The 19,247-nt window shown below is 45.6% G+C and overlaps 1 protein-coding gene across 1 annotated transcript; it reads right to left on the reverse strand.

Annotated features, from left to right (window-relative positions):
• Positions 1 to 7,389: 7,389 nt before the first annotated feature.
• On the reverse strand, positions 7,390 to 17,134 carry foxn1 (forkhead box N1). Its single transcript, XM_027029033.2, has 8 exons — positions 17,059 to 17,134; positions 11,614 to 11,949; positions 11,220 to 11,303; positions 10,473 to 10,597; positions 9,860 to 9,956; positions 8,707 to 8,914; positions 8,199 to 8,630; positions 7,390 to 7,613 (listed from the first exon to the last, which is right to left on the reverse strand). The coding sequence occupies exons 1-8, from the start codon at positions 17,092 to 17,094 to the stop codon at positions 7,390 to 7,392; spliced, it is 1,542 nt and encodes a 513-aa protein (XP_026884834.2). The 5' UTR covers positions 17,095 to 17,134.
• Between the last annotated feature and the right edge of the window lie 2,113 nt (positions 17,135 to 19,247).

The following is a 19,247-nucleotide window of genomic DNA, read 5'->3' on the forward strand; positions in this document are numbered from 1 at the left end:
AGATCTCACATCCTTCTCTTATGACAGATCTCACACAGATCTCACATCCTTCTCTTATGACAGATCTCACACAGATCTCACATCCTTCTCTTATGACAGATCTCACACAGATCTCACATCCTTCCCTTATGACAGATCTCAAACAGATCTCATATCCTTCTCTTATGACAGATCTCACACAGATCTCACATCCTTCTCTTATGACAGATCTCACACAGATCGTTCAGTGGCAGCAACTGAACCACATCACACATTGCTAATGGTGGTTACGTACATACATACATACAGGCCTATGCAACTTATATAAACTACCTTTGCCACACCATATATAACTATTAGGATGTGTAAGGGTAGTATGTCCCCTTTAGGTTAGTACAAAACCCTACAAATATGTCTAATTTCTTATTAAATGTGTAGTGCTTGACGACTTTTTCAGATGCTTGAAACGCTGTCTCGCGCAGAACACAGTGACAACAATGTTAACGTGGAACTTTCATCTGCACACAACATCTTGCGAAATTTGCTTTCCTTGTTGGATTTCAGTTAAGAAAGCAGTCGAACGTAATTTAATCATTTCCACGGTCGATGAGTAGATCTTACCAGGTCGTTATGACGCAAACCTCTAAAACTTTAACACCTGTTTCGGGTCACGTGCCGCACTAATTCATGGTGTGCATGGTACCTTGCGACATCCCCTACACAGATGCATTATTATTATGATTAAAATGAAAAATGATGTAAAGAGATTCAGTGACCGAGCTTCTCTGTGTTTGCTTCGTTGCATCTGCACCCAAAGGCTGCACGCGCGCCGTTCTTCATGCGCTGGGTCACACTGAAAGCTGTGATAATGAATATCACGTGTGTAGCTGTGTGCTCTCTGACACATTCCTTCTGTTATGTGGTTCACACGTCTCTCTGACAGTGAACCAGACCAAAGTCACATGTGTCTCTGATAGTGAACCAGACCAAAGTCACACGTCTCTCTGACAGTGAACCAGACCATGATCACACGTCTCTCTGACAGTGAACCAGACTACGGTCACACGTCTCTCTGACAGTGAATCAGACCACGGTCACACGTCTCTCTGACAGTGAACCAGACCACGGTCACACGTCTCTCTGACAGTGACAGTGAACCAGACCACGGTCACACGTCTCTCTGACAGTGAACCAGACGACGGTCACACGTCTCTCTGACAGTGAACCAGACGACGGTCACACGTCTCTTTGACAGTGAACCAGACCACAGTCACAAATAGCTGCCGTGCTGTAACAGCCATCGAGGTGTGACAGATGAGCTCATTTAGAAGAACCAAGACATCCTCTTGTGTTGACATACAACAGTATACAAAGGCCTGTATACAGGGTGGAGACCTTGAAGGGATTTGCAGGTTTGCAGCTAAAGATCAGGGTGAACGTGTCGCATGTGTTTGTGCTTACAGCCCTGGGTGTCATTCACACTGCGGTGTCCCTCCCAGAGAACACGTGTAGCCTGCCAGATTGCGGGGGTTCCTGATGAGGGCTCATCGGTGTTGTGGAGGGATGTGCACTCTAGCTGTAACATTCCATCCGGCTTGAAAGTTGGAATGCGAACAGGCCAATAATTCACTTCAGAAATCAGCATCAGAGGACATGGGACACACCACCTTATCATGTACAGAAACCTTCTCTGGAGCCACACAAAAAAGTTACCACAGTTTCCATAGTAACAATGTTATGCCTGCAACAGTTGTCATGGATATTGATGGTGTCTGGATACATGAGTGTGTTTTAAGACCAAACCTCACTGAATACAAGTGTAAACTACACCAGGGACTCCATCAACTCTTGGAGGAGAAAATTGCTCGTTCCCTCGTAATGTGGTGCTTCAACATCAGAGAGTAAAAATTGCACAGAACTGTACTTTGGAAACAGAGCAGACATTTTGAAAGCACATTTTGAAAGCACAATCTTCAGCAGTTATTGTACTGTAATGATCGACCCTTTTAGGTCATGGCAGTCTAGCGTGTGATGCCCCATTTAGCACCGATTTCCAATGGCAAATGTGACCAACCTTGACTGTGTCATAATGGTGCCATTCAGATGTCATAATGATGTCATTCAGACTTTCTGCAACCTTCTCCACCACCAATCAGTGCAGAGCTCATGATTGAAACTGAAAATCTTTTTTTTTCCCACACTGGATACTGCTGATAGGTTTTGGTTTTTGTTTGTTTGTTTGTTTTTTTGTCGTGTATACTCCAAAATGTCCAATCCCTAATGAAGAGCTTAAATCATCCTTCTTCCAGATTTTGCTCTGGTGTTGAAGAAATAATAGCGGTGTGGTTAGAACCCTGGATAGGATGTGCTAGGGTTTCAGTCTGACCTGACCTGGCAATAAGGGCACTTTAGAGACATCCGCATACACAGACTCGCGAGACCTTCGAGAGAGATCTTGGCTTGTGTACTTTCTAAACTACGCTATATTGTAAGTGAAATAACCCGATTAGGTGTAACTCTGCATATAGGTGTGTTTCTTTCTATCGCTTTCTGTGGGGCGGCGTCACCCTCTCTCTGTGTCTCCAGTGTGGAGAGGTTGTAATAGGGGTGATTTGAAAGGAAATAACATTCTCAGTTAAAGGCTGAAATAATAATCATGGTTTATTTATGGAGGTGGTTATCTGTCTAGACCAGGATCACACAACCACGCACGTAACATGGGCCATGAACTACTGTTTCCTGTTTCTTATACTGGGTTTCATGTACATGGATTACCTGTGTAGCCCAGAAGACAATGTGCACAAGATTGACTGCACTAGGTTCAAGATCCTTGATATGGAGACAGTAACAGGAGACAGGAACACCTCCTCCTACGGGTGAGACCACCGCCTCTCTCCTCCCTGATTAGCTCCTCCTCCTACAGGTGAGACCACTGCCTCTCTCCTCCCTGATTAGCTCCTCCTCCTACAGGTGAGACCACCACCTCACTCCTCCCTGCTTAGCTCCTCCTCCTACAGGTGAGACCACCACCTCTCTCCTCCCTGATTAGCTCCTCCTCCTACAGACTGACAAGATGTCAGTCGCACTTCAGCCAGTCTGAGTGACGCCTGAGAAAAGTAACAAGTTTACAGAATTACCCAAGAGACAATTCAGAAGCCCTGTGGTTAATTAATGTTACCTGTCAGCAAACTGTACTTGATTTTCAAGACATTTAATCAATTAATTGGAATCTCTGTTAAAAAATCAGCCATTAAAGTAATATGACATTGGTCTTATGGCCTTAGGACAGAAGTATAAAGGATACATTTTAGATGATAATAATAATAATAATAATCTTTACTTACACAGTGCCTTTCATAGACCTGAGATTACATTATAAAAAGAAAATATTTTTTAAAAATGTAAAAACTTAGACTGACAGACGTGGGCAGTTTAGAGTGTGGACTGATTTCCAGGTGTCTAAATTTCAGATGAAATGACCTGCAGTCTGTTAAAGCATTTTCGCAGGAAGAGCGGAACAGTTGTAATCCGGACAAGAGGTGACACAAATGAACCTGTGAGGTTGGAAAGATGCATCCGAGGCGTGAAGCAGGTCTTCCTATGAGTTTTTGTCTTAATTTAGCAGCTCATATGCCATCATGCTCTGGGTCATGTCTGAAACATGCTGGGCATGCTTGAATTGTGGCCACTACAGGAATTGATGTCAGTGGCTTGGAAGGCGGGACCCTCACTGAAGTAAGAGGTTCAGTTATATCCAATTTTATTCCCAGTCAGCCTCTGACACCTTTATACGCTCCGTGTTCTTGCTCTTTCTCAGTTCCCAGCCCAACACCCACCGGCCGTTCCGTGTTCTTGGATTCAGGGCTGATGTCCTGTGAAGGGTAACTGGGGAGTACAGGATCCTGGGAAAGGTAACTAGGGAGTATTGGATCCCGGGAAGGGTAACTGGGAAGTACAGGATCCTGGGAAAGGTAACTGGGGAGTACAGGATCCTGGGAAAGGTAACTGGGGATTATTGGATCCCGGGAAGGGTAACTGGGGAGTACAGGATCTTGGGAAAGGTAACTGGGGAGTACAGGATCCTGGGAAAGGTAACTGGGGAGTACAGGATCCTGGGAAAGGTAACTGGGGAGTATTGGATCCCGGGAAGGGTAACTGGGAAGTACAGGATCCCGGGAGACACGAACATAAACTGCAGTGCATGACATGGCTCAGTTAACCACCCAGTGTCGTGCCAGTTGAATACTTGAGTTTTGAGTGCCGTCTCATGCACGCGTGCGTTTATGAGTTCCTGCCCCTCTCAGAGGAGTGCGGTAAGCCCCTCCCATGCCTGCACGCACTGTGATCACGCTTTTATCCTGGTTTTATCCTGGTTACAACACAAGCCATGCTCACGTCCTGTTTCCTAAAACAGTTTCCTGTTTTTGTTTCATATGCCAGAGGTGTTCAGCTCTAGAGCTAGAGTTCAAAACCCTGGGATGGATTTTGTATTCACTGGCTGTTCATTCAAACCACAATCCCTCCGGTCCATGTCCTACAGCTCCACTGTCCCACCTGGTGGGACAACCAGCTGCTCATGAGACTAACAGTGATTACAAAACTCAGATCCAGACACTAAAACCGACCGCCCACTGGTGAACAATGACACACGATAACAACTGCGCAGCTCCTAAACTAAAGTTACAGTATATTCTGGCTTTGGATAAAACATCAATGCTGTGGGACGTATCCAGTCATTTTTAGTTATTCATTTAGAATATAAATGTAACAGTCTGGAAGAGTGATTTGATGGTAGTACATGTAACAGTACATCAATGTGTGCATCTACAGAGTGTGAGACCGGTTTATGTGTGTGAGCCTACAGTGTGAGACCAGTTTATGTGTGTGAGTCTACACAGTGTGAGACTGATTTATGTGTGTGAGTCTACAGACAGTGTGAGACCAGTTTATGTGTGTATCTACAGAAAGTGTGAGACCAGTTTGTGTGTGTGAGTCTACAGACAGTGTGAGACCAGTTTGTGTGTGAGTCTACAGTGTGAGACCGGTTTATGTGTGTGAGTCTACAGACAGTGTGAGACCGGTTTATGTGTGTGAGTCTACAGACAGTGTGAGACCAGTTTATGTGTGTATCTACAGACAGTGTGAGACCAGTTTGTGTGTGTGTCTACAGACAGTGTGAGACCAGTTTGTGTGTGAGTCTACAGTGAGACCAGTTTGTGTGTTTATCTACAGACAGTGTGATACCGGTTTATATGTGTTTATCTACAGACAGTGTGAGACCAGTTTATGTGTGTATCTACAGACAGTGTGAGACCAGTTTATGTGTGTTTATCTACAGACAGTGTGAGACCGGTTTATGTGTTTATCTATAGACAGTGTGAGACCAGTTTATGTGTGAGTCTACAGACAGTGTGAGACCAGTTTATGTGTGTTTATCTACAGACAGTGTGAGACCGGTTTATGTGTGTGAGTCTACAGACAGTGTGAGACCAGTTTGTGTGTGAGTCTACAGACAGTGTGAGACCAGTTTATGTGTGTGAGTCTACAGACAGTGTGAGACCAGCTTATGTGTGTGAGTCTACAGACAGTGTGAGACCGGTTTATGTGTTTATCTACAGACAGTGTGAGACCGGTTTATGTGTGTATCTACAGACAGTGTGAGACCGGTTTATGTGTGTATCTACAGACAGTGTGAGACCAGTTTATGTGTGTTTATCTACAGACAGTGTGAGACCGGTTTATGTGTTTATCTATAGACAGTGTGAGACCAGTTTATGTGTGAGTCTACAGACAGTGTGAGACCAGTTTATGTGTGTTTATCTACAGACAGTGTGAGACCGGTTTATGTGTGTGAGTCTACAGACAGTGTGAGACCAGTTTGTGTGTGAGTCTACAGACAGTGTGAGACCAGTTTATGTGTGTGAGTCTACAGACAGTGTGAGACCAGCTTATGTGTGTGAGTCTACAGACAGTGTGAGACCGGTTTATGTGTTTATCTACAGACAGTGTGAGACCGGTTTATGTGTGTATCTACAGACAGTGTGAGACCGGTTTATGTGTGTATCTACAGACAGTGTGAGACCGGTTTATGTGTGTATCTACAGACAGTGTGAGACCAGTTTATGTGTGTGAGTCTACAGACAGTGTGAGACCGGTTTATGTGTGTATCTACAGACAGTGTTCATCTACAAAGGATTCCCCCTCACATACACCTACACAGTGCTCGCTGCTTCACTCCAACAGAAATGTGTCTTAACGTGTTCATGAAATGGTCTGTTTGGACAAACCATGTGGTATGCTGAGAGTACACCAACCATGAAATCCTGCCCAAATTCTGGATTTTGCTACTGGTCAGATTTGCTGTTTTGAAATGATCCCCTCAGACATAGAAGAGGATTTATTTACCAAGTGTGTGAAGTTGAGCTGCTACATGTCCCTGGATTACTGGGACTGTTAATGAACATGGGATTTGACCTCTGACCTTAACGCACTTTTATTTATTTAACATGATCGTGATTTGAGCTGAAAACGTTTGGTTATTTATATCCATATTGGGAAAAAAAAACAAAACTTGGATATATATTTTAAGAGCTGTGCTGATTGAAACATATTAGAGAGATGCCTGTATTGTTAAGTTGTCTAAACGTAATAGTGATTAACACAATCTATATTGTCAAATACACTCTGTTCTTGAAATAAATATGTTTTCCTTTATTATATTCTCCACAACTTTGAGAAATTACAAATCTGAGCAAGAGGAAGACGATGGTGTAGACTGCAACAAACAAGATTTAATTTGCGAACAGCCCCAACATCAATTTGCAGTGTATGCTAATTAATTGAAGTAGCAAAACAGGGAATTAATCTAATCTCCAGTGTGGCACAAAGGTAATGCCCGATCTAAAAAACAAACACCGAACTGTTTCCTCCGTTGACATCCCAAAGGAAAACACCATCATATGGAAGGAGCATGCAGACCACTGAGGCTGCTATGGTTCCGCATGAAATAAGCCCTTTACCGCCCTCCAGTGGAAGAGCGTGGTATTTCTGTTCTGGTTTGGCGCAAACTTGCTCTGAAGGAGACAGCGAAGGTGAACCCCAAAATTGAATTGCGTCATTACTGAAATATTAAAGTAGCTTTGACTTTCAAAAGCTTATACAATGCATTTCACTGCCTTATGTAAACTGTTTTCTCACATTTTTAAAATATAAAATGATAAAATGTCATTTTTTTTTTGTACTTTTTATTTTTTAATCAGCCAAGATTTCTAACCAAATCCAGCCTGGTAGTTTGCCACTGGGAACACAGATCCAAGTCACATATCTACATGTGCCAGCAGCTAAAGTTTAGGATGTTGATTTGAATACTTGGACGTTTGGCTGCCGCCAGAAGCCTTGACACAGCCCTGCTCACAGCAGCGGGAGGGTGGGATGCTCTTGGGCTGTCTGCAGCTCTGCCTCGCTGTACCCACTGGGTTGGAGGGCAGAGACATGGAGGTCAGGGAAGGCCGTCTGTAGGCCTGCGTCCGTGCCAGCCTGGCACGCGGCCAGCTCGCCAGGGGCGTCAGAAGTGGTCACGAGCACCAGTGTGTCTGGAGCCAGGCTGTCATTCCTCAGCTCCTCCCACAGGTGTCCTGCGCAGAGACAGGACAGTCAGGACAGTCTAAAAATCATGTAGCCACAGACAAATAAAACAATGTGGTCACAAGCTGAATAAAACCTGACAAAAATGGAGTTCTGAAGACTTGTGAGGCTTCTTTTTTTGTAAACTCTTTGAAACATATGGGCTACCCCTTACACTGGGAAAGTTTCACAACACATGGACCAAAATACTTTTAAAATCTGTTAGATTAAATCTGACAAGTTATTAAGTCATTCTTTCTATACCTTACAGATTTTGGATTGAATATTTAAGGTTGTTTATGGTTTTATATATATATATATATATATATATATATATATATATACATATATATATATATATATATATATATATATATATATATATATGTATATGTATGTGTGTGTGTGAGTGTGTGTGTGTGAGTGTGTGTGTGTGTGTGTATATGTGTGTGTGTGTGTGTGTGTGTGTGTGTGTGTGTATATGTGTGTGTGTATATGTGTGTGTGTGTGTGTGTGTGTGTGTGTGTATATGTGTGTGTGTGTGTGTGTGTGTGTGTGTGTGAGTGTGTGTGTGCTGCTGTACAGGACACTGTTACCATGCAGCTGTAGGTCTGTTAGACTTGGGTTGAGGGTGTCGATGTCACTGCTCATCTCTGCTTCCATCAGCAGCTCCTGCAGGCTGCCTGCAGTACCGCGGTTGGTCTGTAGAGCGGCGCTATAGCTGGGCGGGGTGTGCGCCGGTAAGGGCGAGTCCAAGCTGCCTGTGCAGGGCGGCAGGTGCGTGCTGGGCTGCTGGGTGATGGGGGGGTAGAAGGGGAAGGGCTGAGGGTTGGAGGGCAGCAGGAGGTGGCTGTGAGCGGCTCCTGGGGAGGCGAGGAGGCCGTGCTGAGCTCGCCGCAGGGGGGCCGCAGGTCTGCAGGAGGGAGCAGGGCTGGCTCTGTGGAACTGAGGGTGCGGCGGGTGGGTGAGGTGCACAGAGAAGGTCTTCAGCTTCTCCGACCTCTCGCCCAGAAGATAGTCCAGCTCTTCTGGGAGAATGAGCAAAGACAATCAATAAACACGTGTCCTGTGGTTACGGGGCCGGGCGGGCCGGGTCCTGCTCACCGGGGCGGGCCATGCTCCTCCGCACCGTCAGCGGATCCTTCCTCCGCCACTTGCGCAGCTCCTCCTGCATCTTCTCCACCTTGGCAGGGTTGAGGGCCCACAGGCAGCCCTTCCGGGCAGAGCTGCTGATCTTGTTCTCCACCTTCTCGAAGCACTTGTTGAGGGAGAGGTTGTGGCGGACGGAGTTCTTCCAGCCATCGGGAGCTGTCTGGGGAAGCAGGAATGTGAAGCTGAGAGTGAGAGGAACACCACCGCAACCAACGCAGATCTCCAGGAGGCAGAAGATGAAAGATCTACGCCGAACAGAGCGGTGCCGGGTGGGTGCTGCTCACCACTGACCTCGGGGGTTCCATGGACATTTTTCTCCTCAGATTTTCTCCTCTGATTTTACAATGTAGGTTCCACTCACAGTGATTTCAGGCCAAATTTAATTTGGAGAAATAAAATCATCCAGACAGATTCGTTGTTCTGTGCAAACGTAATAGACAAGGAATTTAACTTGTGCTCGAGTGTCAGGTTACTCGTCAGCTTGGAGCACTGTTTGGGACTAGCCCCTGGAAACTCCATTGTCAGTAGCATCCGTAGCATCCGTTTAGAAGCACAGAAGAACTGAAACATCTACAGTGCCACGCTACGCTATAAATGTGATCATTCAAAAGGTTGTTAGAAGCATCATGTCACAGAAGCAGGCCTGGATGCAGGTAAGGATAATACGCATTAGTAAAGCAATTATATCCAACATTCAGGTGACAAAGTCAGCCTGGGCATAAATGTAATCCATCACTTGCACAAAGGCGCCTAACGTCTTATGCAACGTCCCATGATGCTCCAGCACTGTAGATGGTATAAAGGGCAACCCCCCCCACACACACACACGGACACACACACACACTGCAGGGACTTTCAGTGCTTCCGACTGACTGTCTCGGCTCACGCCACAGCAGAGCCATGCAGAAGTGCCTACTGAAGGCACGAGCTCGATGAATGATCTCCTCGAACCTGCTTCTCCTCCTGAGGGTTAATGCAAACCTCAATGCCTTCACTGCCAAAGTAGGCAAATGTGTGAATAAGAGAATAAACAGACTCGTAGGAAGCATGCTGGGTAGAGGATCGTCACATGAGGTAAGCGGAAAACAGAGACCTGCCGGAGTACCTTAAAGTACGGGAAATGCTCTGTCATGAAACTGTAGATCTCGCTCACAGGCAGGGTTCCTGTGCGGCTGTTCCTCAGAGCCATGAAAATGAGAATACTGTGGAAACACAGGGAAAATAAACACATTCACACCTCCAGCTATTGAAGGAGTTTGATTTTAAAACAGTGTGTTCAGTGTTTATAGAACATGGAACAATGACGATCTTTCAAATTTCATGTTTGAGCTGATGAGAATTTTAAACATCAGCAGGCGCATTTGAGCTGACGAGTCCGCTGCTCAGACATGCTGCTCACAGTCTCCCAGTGTAATAAAACCCTGAACTCTGCGTGTTTCTTAAACTCCAATATACAAACACATTTTTTAACATATGCAATGCAAAATTAGATTAATGTTCCAAAAACAAAAACCTTTCCAAAAACTTTAAACTTCAGCTCCATTTACGTTCCACTGCTGGGGTATATAATGCCGGTATCTGCAGTACGAGGAAAACTGAAGATCCTATTTCATAAACTAAGGACACGGACATGTCTTCCGCACCTGCATGCCTGAGGGGCTGATTTTTTTAGCGCAGGTGTGTTACTTTAGCTGAAGGCACTGCAGGCATGTGTGTACCTATAGGAGTATACAGGTTTAGGGTAGAGCTGAGCTGGACTGTCCTCACAGCTCCGGGACGACGCGCTTTGGAACGAGTAGAACGAACTGACCTCTGGACCTACTGGAGAGAAGTCGTCTGGAAACTGAAGAAAACACATGCATGCACACACACACACACACACATGTATAAACATAGACATACGCGCGCGCACACACGCACACACTTTTTAAAAGACTTTTTTCCCCCAGTGATTATTTTCTGAACAAGTCAAATAAAGCTTTGCATTCACGGCCTGTGATGTGTTGTAATTCCTGCACACAAATCTGAATCCTGATTGATTAACACACTGTTCACCTGCCTTGTTTTCTTTCTAAGACACTATAGACATGTTGAACTGTCTTGTATTGGTCTTTGTAGTTTGACAATCTGACGATGTAGGAGTATCTCCTGCCAATGTTTTGATTACAAGTACGAAACAGATCCAAAATGTCCTTCTGTCTTATCGCTCAGGTATTTTATCCATGTTGACACATGTTACGAGTTCAGCTGCAGGATTCAGGCTGACTGTGTGCATGGTGAATAAACAGAATACACACGGTAAAGAACAAAAAGACACAAAGCACACAACACAGAGGCTCTTTGTGTTTGCTACCTACCATACACACACACTCACACGCGCACACACACACACACACACACACACACACACACACACACACACACACACACACACACACACACACACATACCTCCTTCCAGTTTACCTGGTGTGGCAGTGAACTAACAGTGCTGTGTACACCAGGGTCAGATGGGGTGTAATGGCGTAGTTCCTCGGTCAGACTCTGCTCCTGTGTGAAAAACCGGGTGCAGGGTCGTTAGTAGCACAGCACCAGCCAGATCGTTTATGCTAAGGACGCCCTATAGCGGAAAATCTTCGTCTGTCTGACATTCCTGTTCCAGGCTCACCCCGGGCCACGCAAGTGTTCTGGCAGGAGCGGAGGAGACTCCTCACAGCTGTCTGCACGCTCCTCTCTGCAGAAATGCCTCCCGATCCTACACACCTCTGATTTTCTGATGTTACTTTCCTACTGGACCCTTGCAGAACCATAAGGCAACCCCAGAAACAGCAGAGGGCGTGACGGCAGCATCCCTGCTTACCATGAACACGGAAGGCTGTGCTCGCATGCTGTGGGGAGCCCAGGGAGCAGGCCCTACCGCCTGGGTAGTGCCCATCAGTGCTGGGCTGAGGGCGTCAGACGCCGGGCACTCCCGGAGGTAACGGTAGGGCGGAACCGCAGGGGGCACTCCGTCGCTGCAGCGCCTGCCGTAAGGGTGGAAGCGCTTGACGTCTCCGGGACCACCCTCCTGGCCCAGTGAGCTCCCATCCACACTGTGCCTTCGGAAACGCTCTGCAGTGCCAGGCTTTAGCCTGTAGGGGACGCTGTCTCGCTGAGACCTGCTGACGAAGCCTTCCGTAAGGCTGCGCTTTGGGCTCTAGAAATGGGAGAATACAGTGAAACTTAATAAATAAATACTAGAGTAAATAATACAACGTAAGGGGTTATAGGGGTATAATGACAGCGTAGATATACTTGTGTGTCCACGAGCAGTAACAATGGTCAGTAAGATTTTCTTGAATTAACTCTCAGATGTGAACAAATTCCCAAAATGAGATGCAATATGCTCGCGTGCTCATGTTAAAATCTGAGTCAACCAACTTCTGACTTTGTACATGCATGTGTGTGTTCCTTACTCTCAGACCAGACAGTGAACAACCTAGGAGCATCACCTGCCGACATACTTTCATCTCCCACTATTTGACGTTGTAAACTGGAGGTGACTTTTTTCCAACTTTAAAATGCACAGATATATAAGGGCCCTTGATCTAATAAAGATTGCATTCAAGTATTTGCCGTGATATATCACAGCCCCAGGGCTGTCATTAATTGATATAAATGAAACAAACTTTGATTGGTGACATGCTAAAACCCAGCCACTCAGCTCCAGGGCGCGGTGTCCTCAAATAGAGCCTCCTCAACCTCCCGACAGCAGGTTGTTATCCAAGACAGACAGCAGCTCCTGGTGTGTATGAACCAAGCGGAACACACTGACTGATCTCTTCATTAGGGGCACCTCCACGTCTGTGGATCGTAGTCTGCCATTGCGAGCCGTTTTATTCTCCTGACAGACTGTACAGGAGTCTGCACTCTTAGTCCATTCTGTACAACCTTATTTGCATCTTAATTGAATCAGCTGGTTTTTGGCCAAAGGGCAGGTGCTAGCCAGATGCTAATATCCACGAATACTATTAAAGGCACTTTCAACTACCTTTCATGCAAACACAGGCTAAAATGATATATAAACTGATAATGTATATATTTTAAAAATGGGTTTTTCATGAAACTGTGCAGAGAACAAGACAAGACAAGTGACCATCTAACCCCTCTGAGTATATATGACCGAACAATAAAGCAGGAATGCAACATCTGGAGATGACCTGCATCGACTAAACTCAACAGAAAATCCCGACCCGCACGGGTCCAGGTTAGGGAAGAGGCTCAGACCTGCGTCAGCGGCATCGGTGGACTGTGGGCTGTTTGCAGAGCACCGGCGGCGCTCTTGGGCGGACTGTCTCTGGGTGCCGGTGGGAGAGGCGAGGGAGAGGTCGACATCAGTCCGCACGGCTGCTGCTGCTGCTAAGGTACAGCGAGAGAGAGAGAGACACTCTTCACCCACACGCACGCAAGCAGGCCGAGCACGCAGCCGGAGGGCGCGCAGGAGCAGACGGCTGGCGGGTTCGCATCGGAATGTCGGTGCCAATTTCTCTGCACTCTGACAGATACACCAGACGTGACAGGCGGTATGACTGTACACACGAGGCTTCAGAACAGTTCCAAACTCCAGCAAACTAAGCTCGAGTCGATGGTGCAGCGCTGCCGTGTCTTTAGACGCCAGCTTAGGTTCAGACAGCACTTATTAGGCATACTATTGATGCGTAACAACAGCCTCATGTCAAAATGAAGAACCATCAACGTAATTTCACCCCAGCTGCCTGTCAGATCCTTAACCACACAGCAACACGACTAGCATCACAGAACCAAACGACGTTTTCATGTTAAACGTTTTAAAAATTTAACACCAAATGCTCGCTATAGCGTAAATAACATGCACCTAATAAACCTAAATAACGTGCACCTAATAAACCTAAATAATGTGCACCTAATAAACCGCAGAGGAAGATTTGAATGTCTTACAGCCTTTAAACATTTAATACACCTCAGTTAGACATCAGAACTTGACAAAGGTGCTTTTTACTGCAAATAAGAAGACACCCCAAAGTAGTTAAAGTGTTAAACTCTTCCACTTTGGTTTTGTCCCAGACGGGGACACGTCCAGGCCACTGTACTGCAGCTGTACTGCACATGAGATCACGCCAGGATGTATTTGCAGGGTCATCACAGTGCAACTTCTTGACAGTGATTGAAATTCTTCCTCGAGTGTACACATAAGCACTTCTCAGTCCCCGTGAAAACGTCAGCCTGGGACCAGCTTGAAGAGGAAGGAGTGTGTTTCTCGTTTCAGAGCTCTTGATACCTGATAACACCACAGCTAGGACACGTGGCCACAGGTGAGTTACTGCAGAAGAAGCCCACTTTCGCTTCCAGTCAACAGACCACACTGCGCCAGTCAAGACGCTCATTAAAATCGCCAACAAAGCATGAAGCGTTTGTCACACAGAGGCCAGAATCTCTGCAGCAGGGAAACAGGCTGAATGTGAGATGGTTGAGTTGTACTTCATGCGAAACGCAGTGTAACTGAGTACTGGGAAGGAAGCAGGCGTGTCTTCACTTATAACGCCACCCCAGTGTAGAAAGAGAAACAAACTGTGCAGGCAGAACAGTGAGGGAGCAAGGCCTGATCCAGGATCAAGAGCGACCATGGCCAGGGGTCACGGCCTGATCCGGGATCAGGAGTTATCATGGCCAGGGATCATGTCCTGATCCAGGATCAGGAGGGATCGTGTTCTGCTCCAGGATCTGGAGTCATCACAGCAAGGGATCACATACTGATCTACGACCAGCAGGGATCATGTTCTGATCCAGGATCAGGAGTTATCACAGCCAGAGATCTCGTCCTGATCCAGGACCTGCTGGAATCGCTTCCTTTAAACTTCATATTTGTATCCAGGCTTTGATCAGTCAGAGGAAACTGTAAATCTTCTACTGAACAGAAACTGCAGACGTGTGCTTTTAGATATCACACTGCCATGCAAACCTCCGTCAGCATTGTACATAAAGCGTGCACATACTCTAACACCAGTATAAAGTCACTCTGAAGACTCAGGTGGTCACACCTTTCACACGTATGTGATCATATCCAGCGCTCTGATCTCTTACTTAGTTTCTTGCATCTCAGTGTAACCACATCCCACAGATTTGGCCTCCCCAGCCGGCGTGACTGACGTCTCTAATGGACTGTGGTGGACTGTCTCCTTTTGCCTTTCCATTGTTCATGTGATGGTGGGATGGCTTTCTTTAATTCATCTACCTTCTCTGCACTGTGTCTGTAAGAGGTGGAACAGATCTCCACAGCATCCAGCACCGCTCCGCTCCCGACAGCAGGCTGGCTTCCGCTCTGACTACCATTAAGGGAATTCCACATGCTGTGCTTTGTGTAAATCCAGCTCATCTGTGCGATGTGATCGAGTTCTGTCGCCTGACCCCAGTGAAAACACCATTCTGACCTAAGAGCTTCTTTAACTCTTAAATGCCTCTTTACTGCAATTCTACTCAAAATCACAAACAACGCGTTATTTGTGCATCAGAACTTGTAACAGTATTTTTAAAATCACAGTGATTTTCGATTTTTAAAACGGTCCATCTGGTAACGTTACCCGGCGTCCTGCCACAGCTGTACCGTTGTTTAAAATCCTGTTACTGGCCCGACCGCATTGTGTCCTCCCTCAGATCAGCAGACTGTCACACAACTGTCATGTAGCTGTGTGAGCCTTAAACGCGCAGCTTGCAGTCATAAACATGCAGTCCTACAACTAATAGAAACTGCAAATATGCGAAAATAGGAGCCAGAAAGTCAACATATTTCGCAGGTGGGTGGCTGGTGATTTATGATTTAAGCAGGAGTCAGAAAAATGCTCTGATTTGGTGACATGTTGGAGCAACAGGCCTGTGTGGAAAACGTTACACACTCAGAGAGATGATGAATCATGGAACTTCTAAACATTCCCATGACTCACTTTGTATGAATAAAGTCCTGAATCAGCCACAAGATGTCATTTTTGCATCCTGCCAAACTTGCTCCGTTCATTAATTATCTAAACATAAGTGTATACAGCATAATCTGAAATTCAGTTGCCTTCACACAGGTAGAACTGTAGTGGTAATCTTAATTTTTAAAGGGAGTTGTATACTGTAGTAATTCGTTCCAGACATTTTTCTACAGTATCTTGCCTGAAATATGCTTTCGGTGGGCATACCTAACACGACATGATATAGAGGATTTTTTTTTAATGTATTACAGTATAACCACCTGACAGTGACATGATCATATAGGCATAAATCTCTAAAACTGGCCAGCATGAAATCTTTGGTGCAAAGATACAATCTAAAGCCAAGACCTTTGAACAATGGGGAATCTGTGTTTCTAAAACACCACATCTTTTACCTGTTAGTCTTGCCGGTCTGTCCCTAGCCCCCGTAGAGCCTCTGGCGGGGACACCGTTACAGGCCGTCTGTGGTGGCTTGGTCACTTGTCACAGTACAGGAATCCTGCTGTCTTTCTGTCTCTTATACATGCATGCGCTTGTACACATGCTGTACAACAACATCTCCTCAAAACCTGAATATGCATCTCAAAGGATGTCGTTTCCACATGTAAAAATATCTGATATTGAGGATTTCTGCCATGGTCATGGTATACTCACGACAAACCTACAAGGCTTTTAGTGAGAGACTTGATCTCTGAAATGAGAGGCACACCTGAGAACCTTCTGAAATCAGGTGGCTTATTGCAGTAAACGTTTCAAATCTGTATCTACATAATAATGCCAAGCTAAGGCGATGTGGCAAGATGATACACAACACACACACGCACACACACACACACACACACCAACTGCATGCAAGGTAAGCAACGTTCGAGAGCACTACAGGGTCCAGTGTGTGTGTGTGTGTGTGTGTGTGTAAAACATGAAAGTGGCCTGTTCTGGGCTTCAGGTTGGAAGAGTCTTTTGAGGTGGGACTGAATGATGATCCCTAAAACAGCCTTTATGCAAACATTCTGTCAGACCACAAAATGAGTCCCCTATAAAGAAACCAGTCCCCTATACATGGGGACAAACAGAATAAGTGTACGTTTGTTCTGGATAAAGACAGCCACTGGATAACTGTAATTTTGAAAACAAAACTTGTATTGCATCAGTACAAAATATCTGAGAGTCATTTTCTCACATTATAATTTGTGGTGAACTAAATATTGCCTATAAAATTGTTGACAAATAAAGTTAGAGTGCTAATGAAAAATCATCAAGACAGATTTCATCAGTCGAGCCAAGGCGTTCTGGATCCCACCACAGGTGAGACTTACCTTGTTCCCAGAGAGTATCCTCCTCAGACCTTCCATTCAGACTTCCACACGGGTCATCCCATAATAAGCATCTGACACGCACACCCACCTTCAGGCATAAGCGCCCCCTCAGCAATGTCTTCTGCTACTTCTCCAGAACTCTCACTCTGCTGTCTGATCAGGTTTAGCAGAGCGCTAACAGATACCGCACTTTGGCCCACAGCCAGCCTATAGGAGGAGGCACACCGTCAAAAGAGAGGATCTGCCACAACAGGTTTTCTAACACACACACACACACACACACATACATACATATACACACACACACACACACACACACACACACACACAGACAGAGAGAGAGAGAGAAAAAAAATTAAACGAGACACCACATAATAGTTTGAATCACAACCAATTCCTCTAAAGACGAGACTTGTTACCAAAATTCAGCACCTGACTGTCACCTACTTCTCTCCCACCCCTACCTCTCTCCTGCTCCTCCCCAGGAGGAGACCTGTTTGAGACGAACAGCGCTGAGCTGCGCCACCATTAACGCTACCAGACGCAGCCGTTACCGCGTCGACGTAAGCGCTTTATTGTCACGTCCGCCGACTTACACTGACGCATTTTTAAATAAACATCTAGCTCAGAATGAACACGGTCACCCAGGTCTCCGTGCTGACGCGCCTCGCTCAGGTGGAACACTGCCACCACGTACAGGACGTTGTGCGCTCGTTAGAGTGCTGTTGTAGAGAGGCAGGGGTTATAGCCCGAGGTGCGAGCTCACCTGCTGCTACGTTGAAATATGAATGCTTCCACATACGGAACAAAAGGAGTGTTGTTTCGGTGTTTTCTTAAGCCCAGTGCTTGAAACAACACAGCAGGCAAAGCGGGCACAGATCGTGGTAAATAGTTTGGCACCAGGACGTGGCATGACAGAGCCTGAGCACACAGCTTCCAGTCTTCGCGTGCGTGCAGATCAGTCTGAACTCAGGCGAACACCTCAGCGCGCGCCGGAAACCAACCTCTCTCTCCCTCGGTGGCGCACCGCAGCGCGCGGCACACTCCTGATGCGCGCACCGACTGCCTGTCGACAGCGCTGCTGGAGGAGCGTCGGTGCGCGGGGTGTAACGTGCAATGTCTGGACGCAGGCTATTTAAAAAGCGTTTTGACTAAAAACAAAAGGACCACGTGCTTGCGTTTACTCCACCTTAAAAGCAGCGAGTCTTATTAGAAGTTAGGAGAATGTGGGGGAAAAAGATTTACGACCTCAGCACCTGTAACAGCTGGATTTATGAACTCGATTATTTATTTTCTGCTGAAGGTGAAGGCATAAAATGATGTGTCTTCCAAAATAACTGCGGCGCGAGGGAACGAGGTCACACCCCCGCGAGCGAACGGAGAGGTTCCACGGCCTAATTGCTATATTTCATGCTGTCAAGTGTTCGACGTGAAATGAAATATGAAATGTTCCCAAAACAAATAGTCCCATTCATTGAATTGAAGTGTACATCATAAAAAAAATTATCTTTACATTTGCACCTAGGCTCTGATTTTTAAAGACTTCCTGTGATTCTGTCAGATTAAGATCTAGAAAAAAATGTAAACGCACTTAAAAGAATATACGTAACATTTACCAAACAGCTACTACTGAAATATACGGAACACTCACCAAACAGCTACTACGGAAATATACGGAACACTTAATAAACACCTACTAGAGACTTTTTTTAAAATAAGACTCAGACTAGAGTCTTATTTTAAGGACTTTATTTATAAAGACAAATCATAATGTTGTGCATAGGGTGAATGCAGGTAATCTGGGACATTTTTACAATTTTGAATTTTTCGAGTTATTCCGATATCTGTTTAATACATTAGATAAACACATTATATCGTTCTGTAATTCCTAGATGTTTTCTAGGAAAAGAAAAACGTCGATATCACACCCAGAGGAAATGCCACACCTTTTTGTGTTCTTTGGGAATTTGACAATCTGGGACATTTGTATTAGTCTTAGAAAATTACTAAATTACCTTACTCTAGTGGTCATGTGACTTCCATCACATGACATCCATGCTAAACCGACAGTAGAAGTCTTGTTGACTAGATTTAGTTAGAGCAGGAAATAAACACACCGGAGCTTAAGTGGCCCACATTACCCCGTGCCCCAGGTTACCTGAACACACACACACACTCACTCTCTCTCT

Source organism: Electrophorus electricus, chromosome 15 (genome assembly GCF_013358815.1).
Source record: "Electrophorus electricus isolate fEleEle1 chromosome 15, fEleEle1.pri, whole genome shotgun sequence".
In the NCBI taxonomy this organism is placed as follows: domain Eukaryota; kingdom Metazoa; phylum Chordata; class Actinopteri; order Gymnotiformes; family Gymnotidae; genus Electrophorus; species Electrophorus electricus.

What these genes read in the sequence shown, in the direction of transcription:
- foxn1 (XM_027029033.2), bottom strand. Translation starts at nt 17,094, where the DNA reads ATGGAAGGTCTGAGGAGGATACTCTCTGGGAACAAG. An exon ending in TTAGTTCACTGCCACACCAG is followed by an intron (nt 10,598 to 11,219) that starts GTAAACTGGAAG and finishes TGTTTTCTTCAG; the next exon opens with TTTCCAGACGACTTCTCTCC. An exon ending in AAACCTGTATACTCCTATAG is followed by an intron (nt 9,957 to 10,472) that starts GTACACACATGC and finishes GTGTTTCCACAG; the next exon opens with TATTCTCATTTTCATGGCTC.